This window comes from Astatotilapia calliptera, chromosome 17 (assembly GCF_900246225.1).
Source record: "Astatotilapia calliptera chromosome 17, fAstCal1.2, whole genome shotgun sequence".
In the NCBI taxonomy this organism is placed as follows: Eukaryota; Metazoa; Chordata; class Actinopteri; order Cichliformes; family Cichlidae; genus Astatotilapia; species Astatotilapia calliptera.
The window spans coordinates 36,648,299-36,676,089 of NC_039318.1; the positions used below are offsets into that span (position 1 = coordinate 36,648,299).

The window sequence follows — 27,791 nt, forward strand, 5'->3', positions numbered from 1 at the left end:
ATCACAAGAAACAAAACCTAAGAACGGGAAATCACAAAACGCTGAAGAAGTTAGAGAGCCAGAAAATCAAAAGACTAAACCATGAGAAAATCACAAAATCAAAGAATATAAAATAATCAAAACTTAAAAACTGGGTCACCAGACTCTCGTCCATGACAGTATGTCTGAATACCTGCAGCCTGTGCATCATTTACAGATGCAGCATGGCAGTGTTATTCACAGTGCTGCTGTATAACTCTTAGGGATGCTTCGGGGATGCTGAAGTGACTGAGGAGGACATCGCTGTTTCTGTGTGTAACATATCTCCAACCAACAACTTTTCTTGTCAGAAATAAATCTTTGACTTTTTTTTAATCAATTCACTTATTTCTCTTTTTTTTAAATTGCATTTTGAAAAGATTTTTGTAAAATTCTGTTTTTTTATTTAGAATTAGAAAATGGTTTTTGAAGTGAGTTTTCTATTGAGAGTTGAATTCTTTTTTTGACATCCATTTTGAAATGGTCATTAGAGAATAAGTCCTTAATTGATAAATGATTTCAGTACCATCCCTAACCACAAGATGGCTCTCCAACACAAGGAAGGGAAGTATCTCTCTACAGGCAGTTTGTCAATACTGCCCGAATACTTCCAGTTAGTCTCTGTACACAAGCAATATGGTTCTTTATCACTTCGGCTTTACACAGAAACACAAGAAACAGTCTGAGCTACAATAAACACTGACAAAAACAATTAAACCCCTGAAAGAGTGCGGAAACAATCAAACAATCAGGCATCTCCGACCCTTGACCTCTTCATTGTGGCCTTAAACTATGCTCAAGCCTTGACTACGATGTCTTCATCTTCCAAGCTTCTAAGGAAGAAAGATCTCTTGGTAAGTGAGGCACACCCTCTCAGTCAATGGCTAATGTGACGCCTATCTAAATTACCTCTATGGTCACTAGCATATTTAAGCTACATATAAAAAACTTTTTTTTTAAGTTTGTTAACTAGTTTCTGGTTTGTTCTTCTTCTTTGTAATTATTAGATTTTATTTGCTTTTATTTTTTATTTTATTTATTCATTCAAGTAATCCCTAACTACCATAGGGGGTTATCCTATCAAATTAGCATGTGAATTACATTTTGATGGTGGCAACAAAGTCATTAATTAGCTGCTAGAAAAGAACAGAAACAGAAAGCACTAAAATCCACTTGTGTTACAAGTAGCAACAAGAACATTTCTTACAGAAATATTCTTAATAACTGTAGTTTGTTCATAACGAAGCAGTGAAAAGTATGCTGCACAAGACTGAGTGCCCTGTTGATTGAATGTTTCGCCCAGGGTACCTGCTGTTGCTCATTGCTTTTACTGAGCAAAGCAGCATTTTTACCACAAGGTGACACAGTTGGCTTTTCCTGCACATCTACTAACATTTTTATGTAGTAAGTCTTTAAAGATTTTCTGTATTAAAGTGTATGAAAGACAATTAACCCATTGCTAAATTAAAAAGTAAACAGTCATAAGCATGTCCTGATTCAACACATGGATGGCCTGAGGACAGAAAATCCTCTTGAGCCTCTCTGTTTTTGCTTGGATGGTTCTGAACCTTCTGCCTGATTACAGAAGTTGGAAAGGTTTATTGCTGGGATGGGACGGGTCCTTCCATATTAGCATCTCCTGGTGTAAATGTCCTGTGGGGAGGGGAGGGCAGTCGTGCAGCCGTACAGATCACTCTCTGAAGAACGTTTTGGTCTTTAGCAAAGCTGTTCCCGCACCAGGATGTGATGTTCTGTGTGAGGATGCTCTCCACAGCGCCTGTATAGAAAGTCCAGAGGATCACTGGAGCAAAGCCGAACTTCCCCAGTTGTCAGAGGTGATACAGGCGCTGCTTGCCCTTTTCGGACTGGACCTGAATGTGGGCAGACCATGTCATGTAAATGGTAAATGGCCTGTATTTATATAGCGCTTTACTAGTCCCTAAGGACCCCAAAGCGCTTTACACATCCAGTCATTCACCCATTCACACACAGGTGATGGCAGCTACATTGTAGCCACAGCCACCCTGGGGCACACTGACAGAGGCGAGGCTGCCGGACACTGGCGCCACCGGGCCCTCTGACCACCACCAGTAGGCAATGGGTAAAGTGTCTTGCCCAAGGACACAACGACCGAGACTGTCCAAGCCGAGGCTCGAACCGGCAACCTTCCGATTACAAGGCGAACTCCTAACTCTTGAGCCACGATCGCCCCATGTTTGAGGAGATGTGGACACCGAGATACTTGAAGGACTGCACCCTCTACACTGGAGCTGATTGATGACAATGGGCTTTGTGCTGACTCATTCTGAAGTCCACCACAAGCTCCTTGGTTTTGCCGACATTCAGCTGGAGGTGGTTATACTGGCACCACGATGTCAGATTCTTCACTTCATCCATGTAGGCCGCCTCATTGTTATTGGAGCCCAACACCACTGTGTTGTCAGCAAACTTCACAATGGTATTGGAGCCGTGGGTGGCCACACAGTCTAAAGTATAGAGGGAGTAGAGCAGTAGCGAGAGTACACACCCCTGTGGCGCTCCCGTGTTGATGGCGATACTGTCAGAAATGCACCAACCCACCCTCACCACCAGAGTTCTGCCAGTGAGGAAGTCCAGCACCCATGCAGACAGACGACTGATGAGTCCTAAATCCCTCAACTGTGTGAATAGTCTACCGGGCACTATTGTGTTAAATGCTGAACTGTAATCAATAAACAGCAATCTCACTTAGGCTACGTTCACTCCGATTTTTTTTTTGTCTGCTTGTTCACACTACAAATAAAATGCGACAGCAAACGCGCTCTAGTGTGAACGCTCAAAGAAAAGAAGACGTCACACACAACGCGCTCTGTTTAGACCCAGAGCAACAGTATTGTTTGACTGATGGCCCTTAATATAAAGACTTCGGTCTTTACGTTTCCCAATTTTTGCTTTAAGTTATTTTGTTATTTACATAATAATGTAAATAATCTAATAATGATCCTTATTGCTGTTTTAGAGAGGAGCGGTGCTTCAAAGGATAGCTGCAGATTTCTGTCAGAATCTGCAGATTATACAGTACAAATAAAATGTTTACGTTGTCTTCCCAACAGTTTCACTGACATCTACACGGGATGGCCAGGAAGCGTTCACAATGTCTTCTCTGGCGCTGATAATTGGAGTCTGTCTTGTGTCAGTGACGTAAAAGACGGATTTAATGCGACATGACCATCAAACAGCAGTCGCTTTCTAAAACATCAGATATGTATCGGCTTCAGTACAACATACGAAAGTGACCCAGATCGGATTTGAAAATATCGGATTTGCGCCGTTCACACTGTCACACCATGATCGGATATGGGTCGCATAGGGTCAAAAAAGTTGGATTTGATGCGCTTTCACCTGCAGTGTGAACGTAGCCATAGTTACCCTGTTTCTTGTCTATATGGCTAAGGGTGGTGTGCAAGACATGGGCGATGGCGTCTAGGTTGGTAGGCGAGTGGATCTGTTAGAGAAGGGTGCAGTCCTTCTCGAACACCTTCATTACTACAGAAGTCAGTGCAACAGGCCAGTAGTCAATCAGGCATGAGGGCATGTTGGACTTGGGCACAGGGACGACGATGAATCTCTTGAAGCATGTGGAGACCACAGACTTATCCATGTATCACTCACTTAAAAAAAATCAACCAAACATGTAATTAAAAAAACTATATATAACCTCCATTTGTTCTCATGCATAACCACACTGAAGGACATAACAAAAGGGTGAGAACACTAAAATCCTGATACATTAGAGAAATGTGCAGTCAAAAATAAGCAATATGGAAGATAAACTGGCAATATTAGTACAACTATCCTACCACAGTAAGTTCTATTGGTTGTTAAGATAAAAAGACAAACATGATAATAATTATTATTAGTTCCTGTTCCAAATTCAAGATTCAAGAGATTCAAGGTTCCTTATTCGTCACATGCATAGTTATAAAGTATAGCTCACAGTGAAATGTAACCAGACACGCTCCTCGACTTGTGCAAAAGGGGGGGGGGGGGGGGGGGGGGGGAGGAACTATTTCTTTACTATTTGGGACTCTTTCATTTATAATAAGCATCCTTTTTGAAACATGTCAGTTGTGTTTTTCCTTGTTTGATGCAATTATTAACACATAATGGGCAGATACTGTTGTAGGAATGCACTTTTAGTTTCATTTCTCAGTGTTCAGCATTTCAGGCTTTGCAGCATTGTTTGTGTTGACCCAACTGACAATAAAACTCCCAATCCAAGGAGCATCCTTTCAGTCATTCATTCAAGGATCAGAGGTGGGCAGAGGGTGTCCAGCAACAAAAGGTAAGAGTTTCCAGTTTTCTACAAGTAATTTCACATTAACTTTGTTACATAGACTGGGAAAGGTAATTTATATCATGAAGCTAGTAGCAGTTTTATAGAAAAGTTATCGCTTTTTAATTTTTTGGAAATACATATGTGCACATGCGGTACATTCGTCCTGTTCAGGGAAACAGAGGTCAATTGAAAGTCCATAGAAAGCTTTTAATTTTTTCTTACACTCACCAGACGATTACTCGTGCTTACTTTTTTCTCTGTGTAATGCTGTAGTGTTTTCATCTTGCAATATAACATTTCTTGTGAATTTACTTTGTAAATCAAGCTTAATGTAGAGATGTAGATGTATTATACAGCACTGTGTGTCAGCTGTAGTTATTTTACTTTTTCTTCTCGACTTTCACAGAGTGAGCGTTCAGTGTCTGTGGGTGAAGTTCAACATACAATGGCAATTGCAGGAAAACCCTTGCCAGACTGGGACAGTGATGTCCTTGGCTGTTGTCAGGATATGAAAACTTGTAAGAAGCCAGTTAAATTTTACTGACTCACAGATTAAATTCAGGATTTTTTTTCCTCGTTTGTGTTGCCTTCATCTTTTGAGACTTGTTACCACTTTATTGATGTGTTTCTGTGTTTTTGTGTTTTTCAGGCTGCTATGGATTCTGGTGCTGCCCCTGTCTCGCCTGCACTGTTTCAGGAAACTTTGGAGAGAACAGCTGTCTCCCTTTATGTGATATATGTGGCCCTGGTATATTAGCAGCCTGTGGGATACCTATCTGTGTTCCTCCTGCAGTTTTGTCCTTAAGAGCTGGCATGCGAAACCGATACGGCATCAAGGTATGAAGCATTTGATGGTGACACTGAACTCAAAAATCAACTTAACTAGGAATTACAAATCTTATTCACCAAATCAAAAAAAAATCTATATTGGATTTAATCTATGCCTAAACCTTTTTTGTCTAACATTCACACACATAGTATCTCTTCCGAGGAGATTCCAAGGGATTAATCTACCAAACTTCTGATTGTTAGATTTTGTTGAACCTGCTCTTCCACCTGAATTACACAAAATCTGTATGCTTGTACTCTCTTTCTGCAGGGCTCTCTCTGTAAGGATATTGTACTTTCCTGTTTCTGCGAGTGGTGCTCCTGGTGTCAGATGCATCGCGAGTTAAAGCATCGCAAGAAAAACCCGACTGTCATCACTATACAGAATAACCCTGTTGTCAGCATGCAGCCTATTCCAACTGTCCAGCCAGCAATGATGATGATGCCTGCGCAACCAGTTGCAACTGGTTTCGTGTCTCAACCAACAGTGGTCATCCAAACAAAGTGACACTCGTAGAAGTCTGATGCTGCTCAGAGTGTGTTCTCATGTATTTACTTGTGAAAGCATAGAGTCTAATCATGCTCATGTTAAATCCTTTGTAATTATCAAGAAAATTATCTCTATTAAACGTTAGCATAAATGATAGGAATGATGATTCACCTATTTGAAGTTTAGTAACAAATATGGCTTTACGTTGTAGTTATAATAAAGTAATAATAATGTTTTACTGACTCAATAAAAAAATGAAATCACAGATATGGGCCTCATTGTGTACCTTGATCCTACTTTTCTGAGAGGTTTTTCAAATAAGTGTAACACCCGTCCCACGTTCTACTGAGAGGGGCCCTGGGTTCCTATTGTTACTTTCCTACTGATATTCCCTTTTTGATACTTATGATATAAAATATGCAATAAAACTACACTACAGTGGAACCCCGACTTACGAAATTGATCAGAGAAGTCGGAGACCTCCGTGAGGAGCCTTCCGTTAATCCTGCACCACTGAACCTGTTGATGCTGGGGTATTGTCTCTGGATTAGCCTTTGCACAACATAGATGAGATGAACAACTCTGCAATGACCAGAGGCAAATAAAGCAAAGTTCTTAAAGGTTATGGGACTTTTGTAACGCAGAACTTTAGAAATTGTCAAATTCGGTTAAAAAAAAAAAAAAAAAAAAGGCCTTCTCATGCATGTTCTGATTGAATATACAACAGCAGGCTATCGTTGGAAGATCCAAAAGAATAGGAATAGAAATACATTTCACTGCAAATAGTTTAGTTTATTAATTTTATCCTTCCATCCATCCATCTTCATCCACTTTATCCGGGGCCGGCTCGCGGGGGCAGCAGCCTAAGCAGAGAAGCCCAGACCTCCCTCTCCCCAGCCACCTCCTCCAGCTGTCCAGGGGAACACCAATGCGCTCCCAGGCCAGCCGAGAGATATAATCTCTCCAGCGTGTCCTGTGTCTGCCCCGGGGCCTCCTTCACTGCGGTCAAGTGAGCCCTCACTTACGAAGTCGCAGTCAAGCTAGCCGCCCCGCCAGCCGCACCTAAAATGTTGTTGCACTACTCTTACGCATATTACGGTATAGGTGCCGACTGGCTTAGAAACGCAGTGTTTTCTGTCCTGACAATATTTTACTTCACAATCCACTCCCAGTTTTGGTTAATCTCCACTTTCACCCCTGTGATCCACAGCCCAAATTACTGTATGATTCAGAGAAAATTAACAATAAAATTTACCCAATTTACTCAACTATACTTTTAATGTCCTCATCTTTGACCTCAGATTACAGGAAAACTGTAAGAGGTGACGCAGATATTTCACTGGATTATGACTCTGGGTGACCCCCACTCTGCACCCTGTGATCCACAGCCAAAATTACTGTATGGATTTTGAGAAAATTGATAGTAAAATCTTCCCATTTTGCTTTACTGTACTCTACATATTGACATCTTTGAGCTCAGATTACAGGAAAACTGTAAGAGGTGACGCAGATATTTCACTGGATTCTGACTCTGGGGGACCCCCACTCTGCACCCTGTGATCCACAGCCAAAATTACTGTACGGATTTTGAGAAAATTGATAGTAAACTTTGCACAATTTACTCTACTGTACTCTATATATTCTCATCTTTGAGCTTAGATTAAAGGAAAACTGTAAGAGGTGACGCAGATATCTCACTGGATTATGACTCTGGGTGACCCCCACTCTGCACCCTGTGATCCACAGCAAAAATTACTGTATGGATTTTGAGAAAATTCATAGCAAAATCTTCCCATTTTGCTTTACTGTACTTTATACATTGACATCTTTGAGCTCCGATTACAGGAAAACTGTAAGAGGTGACGCAGATATTTCACTGGGTTATGAATCTAGGCTGTCGCCACTCTGCACCCTGTCATCCACAGCCAAAATTACTGTACAGTTTTTGAGAAAATTGATAGTAAACTTTGCACAATTTACTGTACTATACTCTATATATTCTCATCTTTAACCTCAGATTACAGAAAAACTGTAAGAGGTGACGCAGATATTTCACTGGATTATGAATCTAGGCCATCTCCACTCTGCACCCTGTGATCCACAGCAAAAATTACTGTATGGATTTTGAGAAAATTGATAGTAAACTTTGCACAATTTACTGTACTATACTCTATATATTCTCATCTTTGAGCTCAGATTACAGGAAAACTATAAGAGGTGACGCAGATATTTCACTGGATTATGAATCTAGGCTGTCGCCACTCTGCACCCTGTGATCCACAGCCAAAATTACTGTATGGATTTTGAGAAAATTCATAGCAAAATCTTCCCATTTTGCTTTACTGTACTCTACATATTGACATCTTTGGCCTCAGATTACAGGAAAACTATAAGAGGTGACGCAGATATCTCACTGTATTCTGACTCTGGGTGACCCCCACTCTGCACCCTGTGATCCACAGCCAAAATTACTGTACGGATTTCTGATGAAATTAAATCCTATTCCATTACCAAACAAAATGAGTTCATTGAAGTATTTGCTTAACTACAAGAAATGTCTTTCCACACACAATTTAAATTTTTCAAAATGTCATTCACACACCACCTCAAGTATCAACTTCAGTTTTAGACATTATTTATTCAGTGCTTAATCACAACAATAGTCAACTTAAGGCACTTACATAATAAGTTAAACCTTACAATAATACATACAGAGAAAAACCCAACAATCATATGACCCCCTATGAGCAACAGTGGGAAGGAAAAACTCCCTTTTAACAGCAAGAAACCTCCGGCAGAACCAGGCTCAGGGAGGGGCGGCCATCTGCCTCAACCGGTCAGGGTGAGAAATTACATTTCTCAGATTACTGATTTCTCATATTACTACTACACAGTTTAGATACACTCAACAAAAATATAAACGCAACACCTTTGTTACTGCTCCCATTCCCCATGGGATGGACGTAGAGACCGAAAATTCATTCCAGATACACAATATAACCATCCCTCCCAAACAGTGGTCACAAATCAGTCCAAATGTGTAGTAGTGGGCACATCTGCCATATTGAGATAATCCATCCCACCTCACAGGTGTGCCACATCAGGATGCTGATCTGACATCATGAGTAGTGCACAGGTGTACCTCAGACTGCCCACAACAAAAGGCCACCCTGGAATGTGCAGTTTTTTGCGCTATTGGGGGTCTGGGGACCCAGAACCGGTCAGTATCTGGTGTGACCACCATTTGCCTCATGCAGTGCAACACATCGTCGCATGGAGTCTATCAGATTGTCAATTGTGGCCTGTGGAATGTTGGTCCACTCCACTTCAATGGCTGTGCGAGGTTGTTGGATATTCGTGGGAACTGGTACGCGCTGTCGTATACGCCGGTCAAGCACATCCCGAACATGCTCAATGGGTGACATGTCCGGTGAGTATGCTGGCCATGCAAGAACTGGGACATTCTCAGCTGCCATCTGCCCTGAACAATGTGAACCATGATTCCTCCGTGAAGCGCACACCTCTCCAACGTGCCAGACGCCATCGAATGTGAGCATTTGCCCACACAAGTCTGTTACGGCGACGAGCTGGAGTCAGGTCAAGACCCCGATGAGGACGACGGGCATGCAGTTGAGCGTCCCTGAGACGGTTTCTGACAGTTTGTGCAGAAATTGTTTGGTTGTGCAAACCAATTGTTCCAGCAGCTGTCTGGGTGGCTGGTCTCAGACGATCTTGGAGGTGAACCTGCTGGATGTGGAGGTCCTGGGCTGGTGTGGTTACACGAGGTCTGCGGTTGTGAGGCCGGTTGGATGTGCTGCCATATTCTCTGAAACGCCTGTGGAGACGGCTTATGGTTGAGAAATGAACATTCAATGCACGGGCGACAGATCTGGTTGACATTCCTGCTGTCAGCATGCCAATTGCACGCTCCCTCATTGCTTGTGGCATCTGTGGCATTTTGCTGTGAGACAAAACTGCACATTCCAGGGTGGCCTTTTGTTGTGGGCAGTCTGAGGTACACCTGTGCACTACTCATGATGTCAGATCAGCATCCTGATGTGGCACACCTGTGAGGTGGGATGGATTATCTCAATATGGCAGATGTGCCCACTACTACACATTTGGACTGATTTGTGACCACTGTTTGGGAGGGATGGTTATATTGTGTATCTGGAATGAATTTTCGGTCTCTACGTCCATCCCATGGGGAATGGGAGCAGTAACAAAGGTGTTGCGTTTATATTTTTGTTGAGTGTATCTAAACTGTGTAGTAGTAATATGAGAAATCAGTAATCTGAGAAATGTAATTTCTCACCCTGACCGGTTGAGGCAGATGGCCGCCCCTCCCTGAGCCTGGTTCTGCCGGAGGTTTCTTGCTGTTAAAAGGGAGTTTTTCCTTCCCACTGTTGCTCATAGGGGGTCATATGATTGTTGGGTTTTTCTCTGTATGTATTATTGTAAGGTTTAACTTATTATGTAAGTGCCTTAAGTTGACTATTGTTGTGATTAAGCACTGAATAAATAATGTCTAAAACTGAAGTTGATACTTGAGGTGGTGTGTGAATGACATTTTGAAAAATTTAAATTGTGTGTGGAAAGACATTTCTTGTAGTTAAGCAAATACTTCAATGAACTCATTTTGTTTGGTAATGGAATAGGATTTAATTTCATCAGAAATCCGTACAGTAATTTTGGCTGTGGATCACAGGGTGCAGAGTGGGGGTCACCCAGAGTCAGAATACAGTGAGATATCTGCGTCACCTCTTATAGTTTTCCTGTAATCTGAGGCCAAAGATGTCAATATGTAGAGTACAGTAAAGCAAAATGGGAAGATTTTGCTATGAATTTTCTCAAAATCCATACAGTAATTTTTGCTGTGGATCACAGGGTGCAGAGTGGCGACAGCCTAGATTCATAATCCAGTGAAATATCTGCGTCACCTCTTATAGTTTTCCTGTAATCTGAGCTCAAAGATGAGAATATATAGAGTATAGTACAGTAAATTGTGCAAAGTTTACTATCAATTTTCTCAAAATCCGTACAGTAATTTTTGCTGTGGATCACAGGGTGCAGAGTGGGGGTCACCCAGAGTCATAATCCAGTGAAATATCTGCGTCACCTCTTACAGTTTTCCTGTAATCTGAGGTTAAAGACGAGGATATTAAAAGTACAGTAGAGTAAATTGTGCATATTTACTATGGATTTTCCCAAAAACCGTACAGTAATTTTGGCTGTGGATCACAGGGTGCAGAGTGGAGATGGCCTAGATTCATAATCCAGTGAAATATCTGCATCACCTCTTACAGTTTTTCTGTAATCTGAGGTCAAAGATGAGAATATTAAAAGTACAGTAGAGTAAATTGTGCAAAGTTTACTATCAATTTTCTCAAAATCCGTACAGTAATTTTTGCTGTGGATCACAGGGTGCAGAGTGGGGGTCACCCAGAGTCATAATCCAGTGAAATATCTGCGTCACCTCTTACAGTTTTCCTGTAATCTGAGGTCAAAGACGAGGATATTAAAAGTACAGTAGAGTAAATTGTGGAAAGTTTACTATCAATTTTCTCAAAAACCGTACAGTAATTTTGGCTGTGGATCACAGGGTGAAGAGTGGCGACAGCCTAGAGTCAGAATACAGTGAGATATCTGCGTCACCTCTTATAGTTTTCCTGTAATCTGAGGCCAAAGATGTCAATATGTAGAGTACAGTAAAGCAAAATGGGAAGATTTTGCTATGAATTTTCTCAAAATCCATACAGTAATTTTTGCTGTGGATCACAGGGTGCAGAGTGGCGACAGCCTAGATTCATAATCCAGTGAAATATCTGCGTCACCTCTTATGGTTTTCCTGTAATCTGAGCTCAAAAATGAGAATATATAGTATAGTACAGTAAATTGTGCAAAGTTTACTATCAATTTTCTCAAAATCCGTACAGTAATTTTTGCTGTGGATCACAGGGTGCAGAGTGGCGACAGCCTAGATTCATAATCCAGTGAAATATCTGCGTCACCTCTTATGGTTTTCCTGTAATCTGAGCTCAAAAATGAGAATATATAGAGTATAGTACAGTAAATTGTGCAAAGTTTACTATCAATTTTCTCAAAATCCGTACAGTAATTTTTGCTGTGGATCACAGGGTGCAGAGTGGGGGTCACCCAGAGTCATAATCCAGTGAAATATCTGCGTCACCTCTTACAGTTTTCCTGTAATCTGAGGTCAAAGATGAGGACATTAAAAGTATAGTTGAGTAAATTGGGTAAATTTTATTGTTAATTTTCTCTGAATCATACAGTAATTTGGGCTGTGGATCACAGGGGTGAAAGTGGAGATACACTAAAAATGGGAGTGGATTGTGAAGTAAAATAGTGTCAGGACACAAAACACTGCGTTTCTAAGCCGGTTTTCACCCATACCGTAATATACGTAAGAGTAGTGCAACCACATTTTCGGTGCGGCTGGCGGGGCGGCTAGCTTGACTGCGACTTCGTAAGTGAGGGCTCACTTGGGACATGCCCGGAACACCTCACCCAGGAGGCGCCCAGGAGGCATCCTTGTCAGATGCCTGAGCCACCTCAGCTCCTTTCGATGTGGAGCAGCAGCTGCTCTACTCTGAGCCCCTCCCGGATGGCTGAACTTCTCACCCTATCTCTAAGGGAGAGGCCAGCCACCCTTCGGAGGAAGCTCATTTCCGCCGCTTGTATTCGCGATCTCGTTCTTTCGGTCACTACCCACAGCTCGTGGCCATATAGGGACGTAGATCGACCGGTAAATTGAGAGCTTCGCTGTTACACCCAGCTCTCTCTTCACCATAACAGACTGGTACAGCGTCCACATCACTGCAGCCGCTGCACCAATCTGTCTGTCGATCTCCCGTTCCCTTCTCCCATCACTTGTGAACAAGACCCCGAGATACTTAAAAAAAAACAAAAAAACAAGTTAGACCCTTCTCTTATTAGCAGTTACAGACCAATTTCAAAATTAATTGCTGGAATTTTAGAAAAGGTTGCGGCTAAGCAGCTTTTCAGGTTTTTAAATCGGGAAAACAGCATGAAGGAAGTAAGACAGCGCAATGAGGAACACTGAAACAATGCTACACATGCCATAGATTCTCCAACAGTTCACAATCCACCAGATATACGTTTAATCTGAGATAAGGGAAAAAAAGAAACGACAAACGACACACAGCTAAAAGCAGACAAACGGCCAACAAGGGGAAATATGAAGTCACTCAAATATTTAACGTATCTATAACTTTTTGTTGTAACTTGCTTAACAATGAAAAATCTGACACCAGGAAAAGATTTAAAAAATAAGCTTCTGTGGTGACTATTTTCAAACTGGAGTCACAAACTATACAAAAACACAGGACTGACAGTCTTTTCAGTCAGTTACTGGGATTTAAATTAAAACCCAACATGCAAATTTGTTGGAGGTGTTTTCTGTCCAACGAATTATTGGAACTCAAATTGGCTCGGTAAGCTCAGTGACCCCTGACCTACATACACAGGTGAATCCAATAATGAGAAAGAGTATTTAAGGGGGTCAAATGTAAGTTTCCTAGTGATGGGCAGATGAAGCCCCATGAAGCACTGAAGCTTTTCATCCAATTGGTTCACCCCAACGCGAAGCTTCATGAAGCTTCATTTGCTCTAGCAGGACACCTACTGGACGTAAAAATAATAGCTGGCATGAATTTGAAGAGTGTGGCATTTTGCACACAGCCTGTAAATGTCAACAACAAAAGGAGTGTGTAAAACATGTATATTGTAGTGATGGCAGTATACTGTGTATATTTATAGTGGCAGTATGGGAAATGATTATTTGGAAATGCTTGAAATGGAAATGATCATTTACTGTGAGGTGAGGTGTGGTTGGGGTGTGGACAGTAGTTGTGCTTTTGTAACGTTGAGGTATGGACAGCTACACACTGAGGCTTTGAGCCTCAGTCCTGCCTGTTCACATTTTATTCTGTAAAAACTAAATTTTCACTGCTTTTACGTCCTTTTTAGTGGGGAGAACATAGCTAGGATTTAATGATTTAACAAATCTTTTGAATCCTTTGTCCTCCACAATGCTAAATGGCTGGGAGTCCTCAATCACCATGCTGACCAGGTCTTCATCTATTTGAGATTGTTCTCCTGAGGAAAGACAGCAAAGATAAAGCACAAATATAAATATCACACACGTAACTTATAACAGTTGTATAATATTGTTATATCATTTAGTAACATTACAGCATGCTATATTATCATTGCATTTGATGGCTCACCTGGTCTTGCTCCACAATCGGTGTCCCCCTTATTCTCATGCAAAGCTCTGTAGTGCCTAAGCATGGATGAGGTGTTGTTGTTATATCCCAGCTCCCTGGCACATAGCAAACACTTCACCTTGTACAAAAGTCAAGACAGCTCAACATAAATTGTATTGCACCATCAGTATCATGAAAATACATCTTCTGTAGAAATTTACATACCTTGTTGGGAGGAATAAGATCAAAATGTTCCCACACAGGGGAGGACATCCTCTTCTTCTTAGCTGGCTCCATTCTCTCCTGACTTTCTCTCCTCACTCTCATAAACCTCCAAACTGTCTCCAAACTCTCACTAACCGCAACTCTCCATCAAACACCCACATTTTTGAATGAAGTCTGAGGGGTTTATATCGCTGTCATATCTCGCGGCAAAGTTCGAACCACTTCATGAACCAGTCACGTGGTACAGCCGGGCAGCGAGGCTTCGGACGTCATCATTTTCAGCTCCTCCCATAAATGAAGCAAGCCTCGATACGCGCTTCGCGGAAACGCCCCCTCCATTACTCGACACACGCTCCGAAGCCTCGATACAGAACGTCCCATCACTAAAGTTTCCCTCCTCTTTTAATTTTCTCTGAAGAGCAGCAACATGGGGGTCTCAAAACAACTCACAAATGACCTGAAGACAAAGATTGTTCACCATCATGGTTTAGTGGAAGGATACAGAAAGCTGTCTCAGGGATTTAAGCCGTCTGTTTCCACAGTTAGGAACATATTGAGAAAATGGAAGACCACAGGCTCAGTTCAAGTTAAGGCTGGAAGTGGCAGACCAAGAAAAATCTCGGATAGACAGAAGCGACGGTGAGAACAGTCAGAGTCGACCCACAGACCAGCACCAAAGACCTGCAACATCATCTCAGCAGATGGAGTCACTGTGCATCGTTCAACCATTCGGCGCACTTTACACAAGGACATGCTGTATGCGAGAGTGATGCAGCGGAAGCCTTTTCTCCGCCCACAGCAAAAACAGAGCCGCTTGAGGTTTGCTGAAGCACATTTGGACAAGCCAGCTTCATTCTGGAAAAAGGTGCTGTGGACTAAAATTGAGTTATTTGGGCATAGCAAGGGGTGTTATGCATGGAGGAAAAAGAACACAGCAGTCTAAGAAAAACACCTGCTACCTCCAGTAAAATATGGTGGTTCCATCATGCTGTGGGGCTGTGTGGCCAGTGCAGGGACTGGGAATCTTATCAAAGTTGAGGGAATCATGGATTCCACTCAGTATCAGCAGATTCTGGAGACCAATGTCCAGGAATCAGTGACAAAGCTGAAGCTGTGCCGGGGCTGGATCTTTCAACAAGACAATGACCCGAAACACTGCTGAAAATCCACTAAAGCATTCATGCAGAGGAACAAGTACAATGTTCTGGAACGGCCATCCCAGTCCAGACTTGAATATTATTGAAAACCTGTGGTGTGAGTTAAAGCGAGCTGTCCATGCTCGAAAGCCATCAAACCTGAATGAACTAGAGATGTTTTGTAAAGGACAGTCCAAAATACCTTCAACCACAATCCAGACTCTCATTGGAACCTACAGGAAGCGTTTAGAGGCTGTAATTTCTGCAAAAGGCAGATCTACTAAATATTGATTTCATTTCTTTTTTTGTGGTGCCCAATTTATGCACCTGCCTGATTTTGTTTAAACAATTATTGCACACTTTCTGTAAATTCAATAAACTTCATTTCACTTCTCAGATATCTCTGTGTGCGTCTCCTATATGATATATTTAACTGACTTTTTTTTTTATTGTAACAACCAACGATTTATACAGGAAAATAATGACTATTAACAAGGTTGCCCAAACTTTTGCATCCCACTGTATCTGTACTCATTCACTTCTGTTCTTCAACGTCTTCAAGAAATTTAAAGAAGTCCAGACGCTTTTCATTCCAAGCTTCTTAAACTATGATGACCTGGATGACTGGGACACTTCACAGATATTCAGTATTATGTTTTTTTGGAGAAAAATACCGTTGCCTATTTGTCTAGTTTAATGATCTGTTTGAGTATAATATCCCATTTTGTTGTAAATATGTGGGTAAGACAATCAATAAATCAATCCGCAGAATAACGGATGACTTTAGGTGGTGTTTGAAAAAGGAAACACCACCTAGTTCAAAATAGCCGAGGATCTCTAATTTTATTTTAACAATTTAGGTGCCACAGCAGTGTGAGCTGTGCTAGAAACAGAGTGGAGCAGAAACACAACAATAATTATAACTTTACAAAAATATTTTAATTCCCCTTCGTTAAAATCAGATGAAAGCAAAGTACCTCTGAGGAAGGTGTAAAATCCAAAAACATAACCAGTGAGAGGAATTCCCGAACCACGAGCACAGAGTAGCACAATGAAATAGGACAAAACATCCACAGCAGTGTCCAACCAGCAGTTAGTAACCCAAGGTGGAAGTTTTCCAAACATGACTGCCAGGTGGTCTGTGAAGCTGAGAGATGCAAGAGTGACTCTTCAAGAACATATTCCCCACACGTTACCGTTCTAATTTACTGTCATACATAAAAGTGTCATTCTTTAAACACCTTTTAAAAACATTTTGTTAGTTTTTGCTAAACAGCACTCTGGGTGGTAGTTGGCATTTACATAACTCAAACTGGCTATCGTCATTTATGCTTCAAAATCCATAAGATGTTTTTTGGTGTTTTCCCTAATAAAAGTTACATCCCCTGAATCATAGTTGTTATTCACCTCTGGCTCTCTTCTATTGTGTCTTCATCCTGTCTTCCTTCTCTCACACCAACCAATCACAGCCGATGGCCCCGCCCCTCCCTGAGCCTGGTTCTGCAGGAGGTTTGCCAATTATCTATGAAGCCCACATCGTTTCTGGGACACCACTCAGACAGCCAGCAATGGTTCTGTCGGAGGTTTCTTCCTGTTAAAAAGGAGTTTTTCCTTCCCACTGTCGCCAAAGTGCTTGCTCATAGGGGGTCATATGATTGTTGGATTTTTCTCTGTATCTATGAAGCGCCCTGAGGCGACTTTTGTTGTGATTTGGCGCAATATAAATAAAATTGAATTGAATTGAAGCTCATGGCTCTCCAACGGGAGATTGAGAGACCATTGACGGACATTTAGATCGACTGTAAAATTGACATGCAGTTGTTCGCACTAAAGGAAACCACCATCATTTCATGCAGTTACCATATCGGCGCCAGCTGTGGTCTCAAGGCTGGAGCTGGACAACAAAATTTCTCCCTGATAATAAACTGTGTTTAGACTGTTCCTTCCCATCCTATGCACCCTCATCCTGGATTCCAAACGCCTTCGAACGCTTATCTCCAAGGCCGAGGTCAGACGGTGGGTCTGGGCCCAGCGCTGGATTAATAGCTGCAGGGCAGGATGGCTGTGTCTACATCGGCTCACCTCTCACCCCCTTACCCACCCCAGTTGCTCGTCATGTGGTTTATGGTGTTGTGATGTGGAGATGTATGTGCTCTCTGTGCAGAGGAGTTGTTTTTGTTTTCTGTTCTCATGCTGACCTGCCACCAGGAGGCCAGAATGAGTAGAGGTCTCGTTTTTTCCCCTCCTCCACTTGCCCATTGTATTGTACATTTCATTGTTTTTCCGGGTGTAAACTTTGCATGTGACAAATAAAAGGCTTGATCGATTGATGTCACTTAAAAAAGTTTCTTTTTCACCATTCAAGCTCCCCCCGCTTTTCAGGTTTTCAATCGGGAAAACAGCATGAAGGAAGTAAGACAGCGCAATAAGGAACACTGACAAAATAGATTCTCTAACACTTCATAATCCATGAGATATACCTTTGAACTGAGATAAGGAAGGACAGATCTAAGACAAGGGACGCACAGCTAAAAGCAGGCAAACTGCCAACAAGGTAAAACATAAAGTTACTTAAAAATATTTAACATACCAATAGTTGTTTGTTGTGCTTGCTTAACAAGGAAACAGCTGACACCAGGAAATAATTTAAAAAATAACCAAATGTGTTTTGGAGTTTGTACGTGCTTTGTCTCTAGGGGCCACCGTATATATTTATATATAAACATATATAAATAAAACCACGCTTTTTTTTTTATCAGTAATTCCTTTTGTGCATAATTTTATATTGTTGTTAATAATAAATGAAAGCAACCTGAAGAGCTGGTTGGTAGCCGGCTCTTTCGGCTCTTTTTAGTGAGCTGAGCCGAAAGAGCCGGTTCTATAAAAAGAGCCGGAAATCCTGTCTTCCTTCTCTCACCCAAACCGGTCGCAGCAGATGGCCCCGCCCCTCCCTGAGTCTGGTTCTGCAGGAGGTTTCTTCCTGTTAAAAGGGAGTTTTTCCTTCATACTATCGCCATGGTGCTTGCTCATAGGGGGTCATATGATTGTTGGGTTTTTCTCTGTATCTATTATTGTATGATCTACTGTACAATATAACTAATGTTGTGATTTGGCGCTATATGAATAAAATTGAATTGAATTGAATTTCTTCGTAAAATAACTATACAAAAACACAGGACTGACAGTCTTTTCAGTCAGTTACTGGGATTTAAATATAAGAAAAAATATATATTAAATTATTCTTTAAAAGCTTTAAATACAAAATCATTCATCCTGCTGTTTAACTGCACTGCTCATTAAAACCCAACATGCAATTTTGTTGGAGGTGTTTTCTGTCCATGTGGTCTTCAAACATCATCACCAAGTCATCTAGACACATATAAAATAGTTATGGCTTTAATTAAATGACCCACATTTATTGTCTCAACTGTAGAAAACGTTTCACACACTGCCTCCCTGTGGTCACAATTCGAAACTACATGACAAACTGGCTTAATGAAATTAATGTTATTTTAACTGGATTTGAAGAAAACAGCTGTCCCCTCTTATGAGGTATATGTTCATTACCATCTTCTTTACCTCTTTGTGTTCCTCCTGTAGCCTTCTTTGTGAGGGCTGCCATGCAAAACAGATATAGTATTAAGGTGTAAAGCACTGGATGATGGCATATTCTGAACTAAAGGTGGAAAGACAAAAACATACTGTTTGTTCCTTCAGTGGTGCTGGTTTCAGTGCAAACGTACTGTTGCTGAGGAAACCTGCAGTCAGCTGAGACTGAAGAAGTCACTTGAATCAGCGACGAAACGTTTCTCCCACTGAAAATGTCCAGATGAACAGAATCAACTTCTTAGGACCTACTGACCTGGATGAGCATGCATCTGTAATGATCTGTAAAACTAACTAACCCTTTAATATGTTTTTTCTTTTGTTCTTCTTGTTATATTTTTGAACTGTGAGATTGATGTTTGATGTATAATAAAGTGTCATGATCCAACAGTATTTAAATCTCCTCTTGGCTCTTCACCAGCAAGCAAATAAGCAACATCTGTGTTTTTCATAAACACAGATGTTGTGTCAGCAAAATAAAATTAAAGCCCAAATAAAATGTGTACACAAAGTAAAATGGTAGAAAGACACACATGGTAACATTTAGTAGCAATTGCAGTCCATTTCCATCCTTATCCACAAGTTGGCTTCAGTCTCAGGCGGCATGTGCGCCCAAAGCACGCGCATCTCGAAGCACAATACTCCAGTCCACCAGTAGGTGGCAACAATACAACATGGGAATTAGATTAAATATCCCAAAAGGTTGATTCTGTTCTTCTGGACGTAGCGTTTTCAGTGGGAGAAACGTTTCGTCACTCATCCAGGTGACTTCTTCAGTCTCAGCTGACTGCAGGTTTCCCCAACCTTATAAACCTTGAGACACTTCACCTCTCTAAAGCAGGGGCAGTAATATCTGTACTCATCCAGTTCTGTTCTTCAACGTCTTCAAGAAATTTAGTCCAGACGCTTTTCATGACAAGCTTCTTAGATTACGATGACTGGGACACTTGTACACTATATGTGGGTAAGACAATCAATCAATCAATCGATCCGCAGAATGACGGGTGACTTTGGGTGGTGTTTGAAAAAGGAAACACCACCTAGTTCAAAATAGCCGAGGATCTCTAATTTTATTTTAACAATTTAGGTGCCACAGCAGTGTGAGCTGTGCTAGAAACAGAGTGGAGCAGAAACACAACAATAGAAATCGACGTCTTCTCTGTTCAGGACGTCTTAATTATCACACCTGGTGTTACGCATCCTGTCTGCCTAATACCAGGTGAAAACTCACTGTATACTGGAGCCTGCATTAAATATGTGGAAGGAGCTTATGATCCTTTGTGATGAAGACCTAAAATGCTATTCTGATATTCTAATAATATTATATTATCTAATATTCATGTTGCAAAATGTAAGTAACAAACAATGAAACAAAAAACAAATAAACAAACAAAACTAATATCTTTAGTCTTCCGTGAGACTATAAAACAGGCCATCTCAGCAACATCACCCTAAATATTTGCCAAAATAAGTTACAAATAAAATCCTAGGTTTTTTTCAAGTCTGTTGTAAAATTAGATTAGCTGTCAAAAATTTGCACTGAAGACGATTTTGTTGTTGCAATAGTTTCTGGGAGTACTGGACCCCATTTTGCCTTCACCTGCCACAGCAGGGTGCTAAAAGCTTCCCCTGAGATTTTGGTCCATATCGATATGTCAGCATCACACAGTTACTGGAGATTTGTTGGCTTTACATCCATGATGTCAATCTACTGTTTCAATAATATGCTGCAGTGTAAGTTGGTACCAAAGTGAAGTAAATATCCACAACACCAGAGTTTTTATAGTTTCTGTTTTCAAATGACTGTTTTTAGTATTTCTTGCTCAAAAGTGTTTGGTTTAATTAGTTTAGTTTAATTTGTAAATACTTTATGTCAAAAGTCAGCACAAATTACAATAAAAATACAGAACTTTTTGAAAGTAGTTACACTGTTGTTGGCATTAAGAGTCTCAGTAAATACATTCATCAATCCCTCATCAGACCAGCTCATAATGTTTTTTTTTTACCAATATTACAAATACTGAAAATGGAGATATTTCTCCCATGTTTTTATTTTTTATTTTTCTGTTTTCCAAGGTCACATAATCGTTTTTAGATTTTATTTCAATTTTTAGTTAACTACAGGCTTTTGTTTTTACATCTAGTTTTAATTTTGTATTTAGTTTTAGCTAACTATAATAACCGTGCCCCACAGCATTACACCCCCACCACCAGCCAGAACTGTGGATACAAGACACGATGGATGCACATGGATGGATCCATGCTGTAGGCCATCTACAGTTCCATATGTGTTGTGTTTAGAGATGCTGTTCTGCATATCTTGGTTGTACAAATTTCCCTTTCAAGCACATCTCAAGGATGCTGTTGCAGTGCAGTGTTTTTAATTTTCTATCATCAAGTTGCAGTATACAAACCAAAGGTTCTGTTTGGTTTTGCTCTTTATTTGCAAAAGAAAAACACAAAGTCCAACTCTAGCAAATCTGTGTATATTTTTAAAAAACCTCAACTTATCTGTTAACAGCATGTTAAGGATACATTTTTCTCACATACACACACAGTTGAATAGTATCATAGATGGTTCACATAAATTATTTTACTTATACTGGCTCTAACATTAAGTATACAACATATTTCTGTATTAGTAAACTGTGTACATGACTAAAGATGATATCCGATCTCGGACAGCTAGATAAAGATGTCCACTGTCCCCTCTTCTGCTTTTTCTCGTTCTGTAAAGAGGCGGTGTGTATTATGGTTAATGTACATAGCCTCTGAGAGTGTATGACATTGGGAGAGCATGGTATGTATCTTTTTACCTAATGCAGCATTGATGGATCCAGCCTCTTCATCTCCCTCTGGACCCAATCATCGTCTGGATTGGCACACACAGGTTTGGACTTCTTTTTCATCTGAAACCTACATATGTGAGTATCATTATTTAAAGTTCTCAAGCTTATTTTAGAAGCTCACACACTTCATTAAATGTCGATCATGCACTTCCTAAATTGGGTTTTTCTTTTTCCGTCAGTCTGTGCTTATTAATTATGCTGGAATTTGACAGTGCAGGAAAACAAAACCAGTCAGAAGTGAAGGATCTTACACTGTATACTCACAAAACAGCTGTCATGTTGCAGACAGTGTTCGGTTCCTGCATAGTGTAACCGACGATGTTTCTCTTCTTTTTTATGTCGTTAACATAGCCGAGGCAGCACTTGCCATACGAGCCTGGAGAGAAAGTTAGAGAGTAACGGAGAAATAAACCACCCCGCTTGGAAATGTTGTGGACAGTGCTGTCCAGTATTATTCCCACATCCCCTCACTAAAAAAAACAACAGGTGTTCAGAAACAAAGACAAAGGAATGAGGCTTCAGGAACTGTGGTTAACCCAAGATGTGGCATAAAAAACCCCACCAAAAGATGGGTGCATATTTTTAGTCAGATTTTTAGAAGATACTGTGAAGAGCTGCATGGTTACATTTCTGTGAATTCTGTTAAAAGTAGATATTTAAGTGGAAATGTCACAGTTGAGTTCTGCATCCAGTCCATTCTGTTTGACTTACCTTGTGCCAGACTCAGGTACGTGCAGATGAAGAGAAGAATGAAAACAAAAGCATGAAACTTCATCGCTGCTGCTGTTGTTCTTGTTGTTTTGCTCATTGCACAGAAACACTAAGAGATTAAATAAAAGAGCAAAGTCAAACAGAAAGGTGGAGGCAGAATAAATCACACCCACTGCTTTACAGATGTTGGGCAAATATACAGTTTTTTCCAAAGCAAATCCCTCCCTCTGTGCTCTTTCATGAAAGAGCACAGAGGGAGGCATTTGTTCTCATTTCTTTAGTTCAATCTAAAAAACATCCCAAAGGTGCCCTCAACAAATTTGATTCAAGCTACAACGACTACAGCAGATACAAAGTAACTGAAGGTCACGTCATTAAGAAATCAGAGAAAACATCCGTCAATGATTTGGCACAGGAACCAGGATGTGTATATTAATGAGACCAATAGTGTGATACTGAGTTCAGTATGTAGCCCACTATATTGTGCTAAATAAATCATTTTTTGGGAAATCAAAAAATATGTTAAATATTGTACTATACTAAATGAAAAATGATCACCTGTGAATAAAAATATACACAAAATGTATAATTTGTGTTGACCATCATGTCTGGTTCTGAAGAATCAACATGCTGGTTTAAAGCTTATAAAAATTGCACAAACTCTTTTTGCCTCAGCTGCTGCGTTTCCATTTTTATTTGTAAATTTTTCACTACATCACTGCATCCATTTTCCATTTTCCAAGCAGAATGTAAAGAAATGAGGGGTGGTTCTACACTGTCGCACAGACCATATGGGAAATGTGAACATGTTTAATTGCTGTGAAATTGTTGGCTCATGTGAACCATCTAGTGTTCTCTTAATTACTTAAAAAAATCCTGAACAATACACACTTTTTTACTGACACTAATGATAAAAATATTTAATGTTTAATATTTTTGTTTCAAATTTCATTATCAGTTATACCAGTGTTCCCAGTTCACAGGAAAATCTGACAACATTGTTAAACAGGGTCAGAAAAATAAAAATAAACATTTTACTTAAGTCCTTAAATTTAAATAATTATATATAAACATTGCATTTGGGGGGTTAAGACAGTTATTTACATATTAGATATTATATATTTTGACTTACCTTGTGCCAGACTCAGGTACGTGCAGATTTTATTTTTATTTGAATTTTATTTTATTTGTATTCTTTCACTTATTGTTGCATTTGTGTTGTTGCTGCCTGTGTTTGAGTAATTTCTGTAACTGTGAGACACCTGCTGCTGCCGATCTTGGCCAGGTCTCCCTTGAAAAAGAGGTTTTTAATCTCAATGGGATCTTCCTGGTTAAATAAAGGTTAATAAAATAATAATAAAAATAAATAATCTTATAATTGCTGTATACACTACAAAGCCATCACCTTATGTTATCTAACAGGTGAAGAGTTATTGAGCTAGAACAGATTCCTATTTTGTAACAAATATGTGACAGAATACAAAGAAATAAACTTCAAAAGAAAAATAAAAACAAAGAAATGCTATCGTTGTTATGTGTCGCTTGTTTCTAGCCTGGAAACAGAGAAAACGTACTTTTAACAGTGTTTTTAGGCTGTGATTGTAACTCTTGTTTTTCTTTCTCCGTTGCTGGACCAATGAGACAGAGACCGATCTGTCTCATTGGTCCAGTTCTCATAGCAGACAAAGCCGGTCATTGACCCAGAGCCACAGATCAAGAGCACAGCTGTAGCACAGTCCCAGCCAGACGTGGGCTGTGTTGGTGTTCTTGGCTGCCTCCTTCACCAGTTCCTGCTGTTCCGGGTTTGTGATGGAGACCAGGTCAAACATGCACTCTGCATTATTTTAAGGCCTCATGCTATTATTTTTCTTTCTTTAATCAAAGGTTTTTGTTTCTCTTTGTATGTTGTTTTTTTTAAATAAAAAATTGTTACTTGCTCAGGATAAGTATTACTATAAATCTTGTATCTTTGTCAGATTATGGAAAGTTTATATAAGCATACAAATGCTGTGGTATATTTTACTCTACAGTACGTATCGCTTTTAAACTTATTTAGGAATAAAGCATTCTACAGTTTGAAAAATAAAAAACAGCTTCTAACACATTAGCTTTGAGGACCAAATGTTGCCTTAGTCCCTGATGTATCCCACCCACTAACAGGCTCTATGATGAAGAGATAATCAGTGTAATTCACCTTACATGTCCGGGGTCATAATTTTATGCCTGATCAACTTAAATGATTGTTATGTGTCATCTGTTTCTAGTATTGGCACATTTTTAACCCATGGCTGCTACACTGCTTTTAAAACCAGTCACAGAGAACAGATGAAGTTAAACTTCTCTCCATCATCTTTCTTGAACCATTTATGTTCTCCTCCTGTCTCCATGGCTACAGCCAGGTTGCAATGTCCAGTGTCTGTCTCATTGGCCCAGTTCTGATAGCAGGCAAGCTGGTCATTGACCCAGAACCACAGATCGAGAGCGCAGCTGTAGTGCAGTCCCAGCCAGACATACGGAGTGGTGGCATTCTTGGCTTTCTCCTTCACCAATTCTTGCTGTTCACTGCTTGTGATGGAGACCAGGCCATCATGGTGCTTTCTGCAGTAAATTAAGGCGTCGTCCCAATTTTTGCTTTCATTGATCAGGATCCATTTTTCTGTCATGAAAGAACACATGATGTTCGTTTATAAGAACAGAAGAAAACTCCATAGTAGTTTGTGTTATTTAGCTTGATGATGAAACTTATACCAGCGTTCCTCATGTACACTTCTTTCAGTGAGAATAAGAAAGATTTAAAAAATTATTTTAACATTTATTCCTTCAGTAAGAAAACTGACAGAAACCAGATGTAAAAGCTGAATCTTTGCAAATCTCACCATCATAGCAGAAGAAAGGTTTTGTGTTGTTACAATCATCAGCGCTCCATTTTCCTTCTTTGTTTAATGCAATCATCGCACACTTCCTGGTGCCGCTGTCAGTTTTAGACAGCTCTACAGGCAACTCATCGACACTTTCCCAGTGTCTGTAAGAAGAATTACTCCCATCTGACCACCTCCAGGTGTCTCTGAACAGGCCGATCCATGATGGTGGTTTACGAGATAATTTACTGACTGCTTCCTTTAACTGTTCTGCTCCACTGGCCAGGTCTGTGTGGTGCTGTCTGCAGTAGCTCTGAGCCTCACGCCACTTTTTTTTTGTGTCAATCAAATGGAGTGATTTGTTTTGTTCTGTGGAATAAAGAGAAAAAAGTGTCACAAGAAATGCAAATTTTTTGATCTCAGACAATAGTTTTTTTTCATGAAAACTGGAAAATATTAACCTGGAATACTGAAAATTGTGATCCTTTCATTGTGCTGTATTGTAACAATAAGATCAATAATTAATGACTAGCTCAATAATTCATACTGCATGTCGAAACAACCCACTAACAAAAAATGCGACTTAAAAAAAGAGTCCAAAGCTGAAGTATGATTGTAAAAATACGTTCATGTTTTACTCTCTGTAGCAACGTTAGGGGAATACCCACTGCTGTGACATCATGCTCAGGATGTCTTTGCTCTGTGTGGCAGAGAAACAGTTCTCTGAAGTTTTATTCTTTCCCAGTTAAATTTACCCAATTTATTTCCTTTCCTTTTCATAGTCTTTTATTTTAGGTCACGAGCAGTTGTCTAAGCATTTCACTGCATATCGTACTGTGTATGACTGTGTATGTGACAAATAAAATTTGAATTTGAATTTTATGTTATTTTGTGTAATACCATTTGGCACCACAAGATGGTGCAGTAAATCAATGAAACATACAGTCTGCTCTGCTCTAAAAAAAAAAAAAAGCAGTGCTTCTTTTCATATTCATTAGAGGTGAATTATATTTAAATATGAACAGTTATTTAATTAATTAATTAATGATTGCCTTATTCTCACCATTATAGCAGACAAAAGCGTGATTGTTAGAACAGCCAACATCCACCAGCCCATCAGGGCTTTTAATCCGTCCACAGTTCTCAAGATGTTCAGGTTTATCATTAGGTTCCCCTACTTTCCATTTCATCTCTTTATCATGGAACTCCACTCCTGGCAGAGACCAGTGCCACATCCTGTTTTCTCTTCCTGAGATGCTGTACAGCCCAATCCAGGCGTTTGCTTGATTCTCTGTAGAATCTATGTACAGAGTCTCCCTATATGTCACGTCAGGCACTGTGGCCAGGTCTTTATATCCTTCTCTACAGTAGCTCTGAGCTTCGTCCCATGTTTTAGGCTCTTTAATAAAATAGTACTTATAGCGCTGGCATGAAAACAAGGAACACTGACCTAAAAAGAAAAAAACAAATATACACCTTCATAAATGTATAAACATAATGATGTCAGAGAAGTCATTAAGAAAGTTAAATCAGGAGGGAAGACATCACATAAAGAAAGCAACACATGCCTAAAACGAGTAGTTTCAGTGCTTTTAGTGATTACACAGTAACAGCGCACTAATCTGAAGTGAATTATTTTGTAGTTTTTCCAGTAAAATGATCTACTTACCCATTAGAATGAGCAGAAAAGGTCTCCAGTGCATCTTTGCTCTGTTTGATAGACCCAGTATTTCAGTGTGTGGTTAGTTTTTTTAAAATTGTTGTTGTTTTTAGAAGTGGAGAAAAGACAATTGTCAAAGTTAATATGGTTTCACTGCTTTGTCTAAGAAAGCTCAATAGAAGGACGGATAGCAATAACAAAGGAGGGAAATGTGCAGATGATAAAAATGCAACTAAACAAGGAAAATAAACAAGAAGCTGAGACTTTTTGTTTTGTTTTGCAATTTCACAGCTTGGAACAGCCGTTTTAACACAAACTGTTTTACTGCAGGACTATTTCATCACTGCCTTATATTGCTATTTTTGTTTCTGTCATTATAGCCACCCCCTGTGACAGCAAACAAGAATAAAACATGGGCTCTACATTTAATATGTGAAAATACATTAATATCAATCTCTAAAGAAATACATTTTAACCTCTATTCTGAGCCAATAATGTCAAATTACACTACAAAGTTTCTACTTACGTCAGGTTGTTCCTCTGTCCCTGCTTCACTCTGATCTGTTCTTATTCTGGGTCATTGAATGAAACATTCAGCTCTAACAAGAGGATTCTGTATTATGTATTTGAACATTCAAAACAGAAGTCAGTCATTCACAATCTAATCTAGATGAAGCCATGGAAAACAGGAAAGACGACAGGCCGATCTTAAATTCAAAACCGGACCAGGAAATGTGCAGCTATTGCACATTTAAAAAACAAAAACATTTCAATAAATTCAAATTATCTGTCAACATAATGCCTTTCATCCACTTTGAAGGTGAGATTCATATCATATGGTTA

General features: G+C 40.0%; 2 protein-coding genes across 2 annotated transcripts; one reads left to right on the top strand and one right to left on the bottom strand.

Annotated features, from left to right (window-relative positions):
• The first annotated feature begins 830 nt into the window (after positions 1-830).
• Positions 831-5,672, top strand: LOC113008696 (protein PLANT CADMIUM RESISTANCE 9-like). The gene is made up of 5 exons (XM_026146312.1): positions 831-872; positions 4,280-4,342; positions 4,743-4,854; positions 4,986-5,173; positions 5,436-5,672. Exons 1-5 carry the CDS (start codon positions 831-833, stop codon positions 5,670-5,672), a joined length of 642 nt encoding a protein of 213 aa, XP_026002097.1.
• An 18,091-nt stretch (positions 5,673-23,763) lies between these two features.
• Positions 23,764-27,509, bottom strand: LOC113009357 (putative C-type lectin domain family 20 member A). Its single transcript, XM_026147613.1, has 5 exons — positions 27,475-27,509; positions 26,958-26,998; positions 26,352-26,738; positions 25,307-25,657; positions 23,764-25,086 (listed from the first exon to the last, which is right to left on the bottom strand). The coding sequence occupies exons 2-5, from the start codon at positions 26,989-26,991 to the stop codon at positions 24,743-24,745; spliced, it is 1,116 nt and encodes a 371-aa protein (XP_026003398.1). The 5' UTR covers positions 26,992-26,998; positions 27,475-27,509; the 3' UTR covers positions 23,764-24,742.
• Between the last annotated feature and the right edge of the window lie 282 nt (positions 27,510-27,791).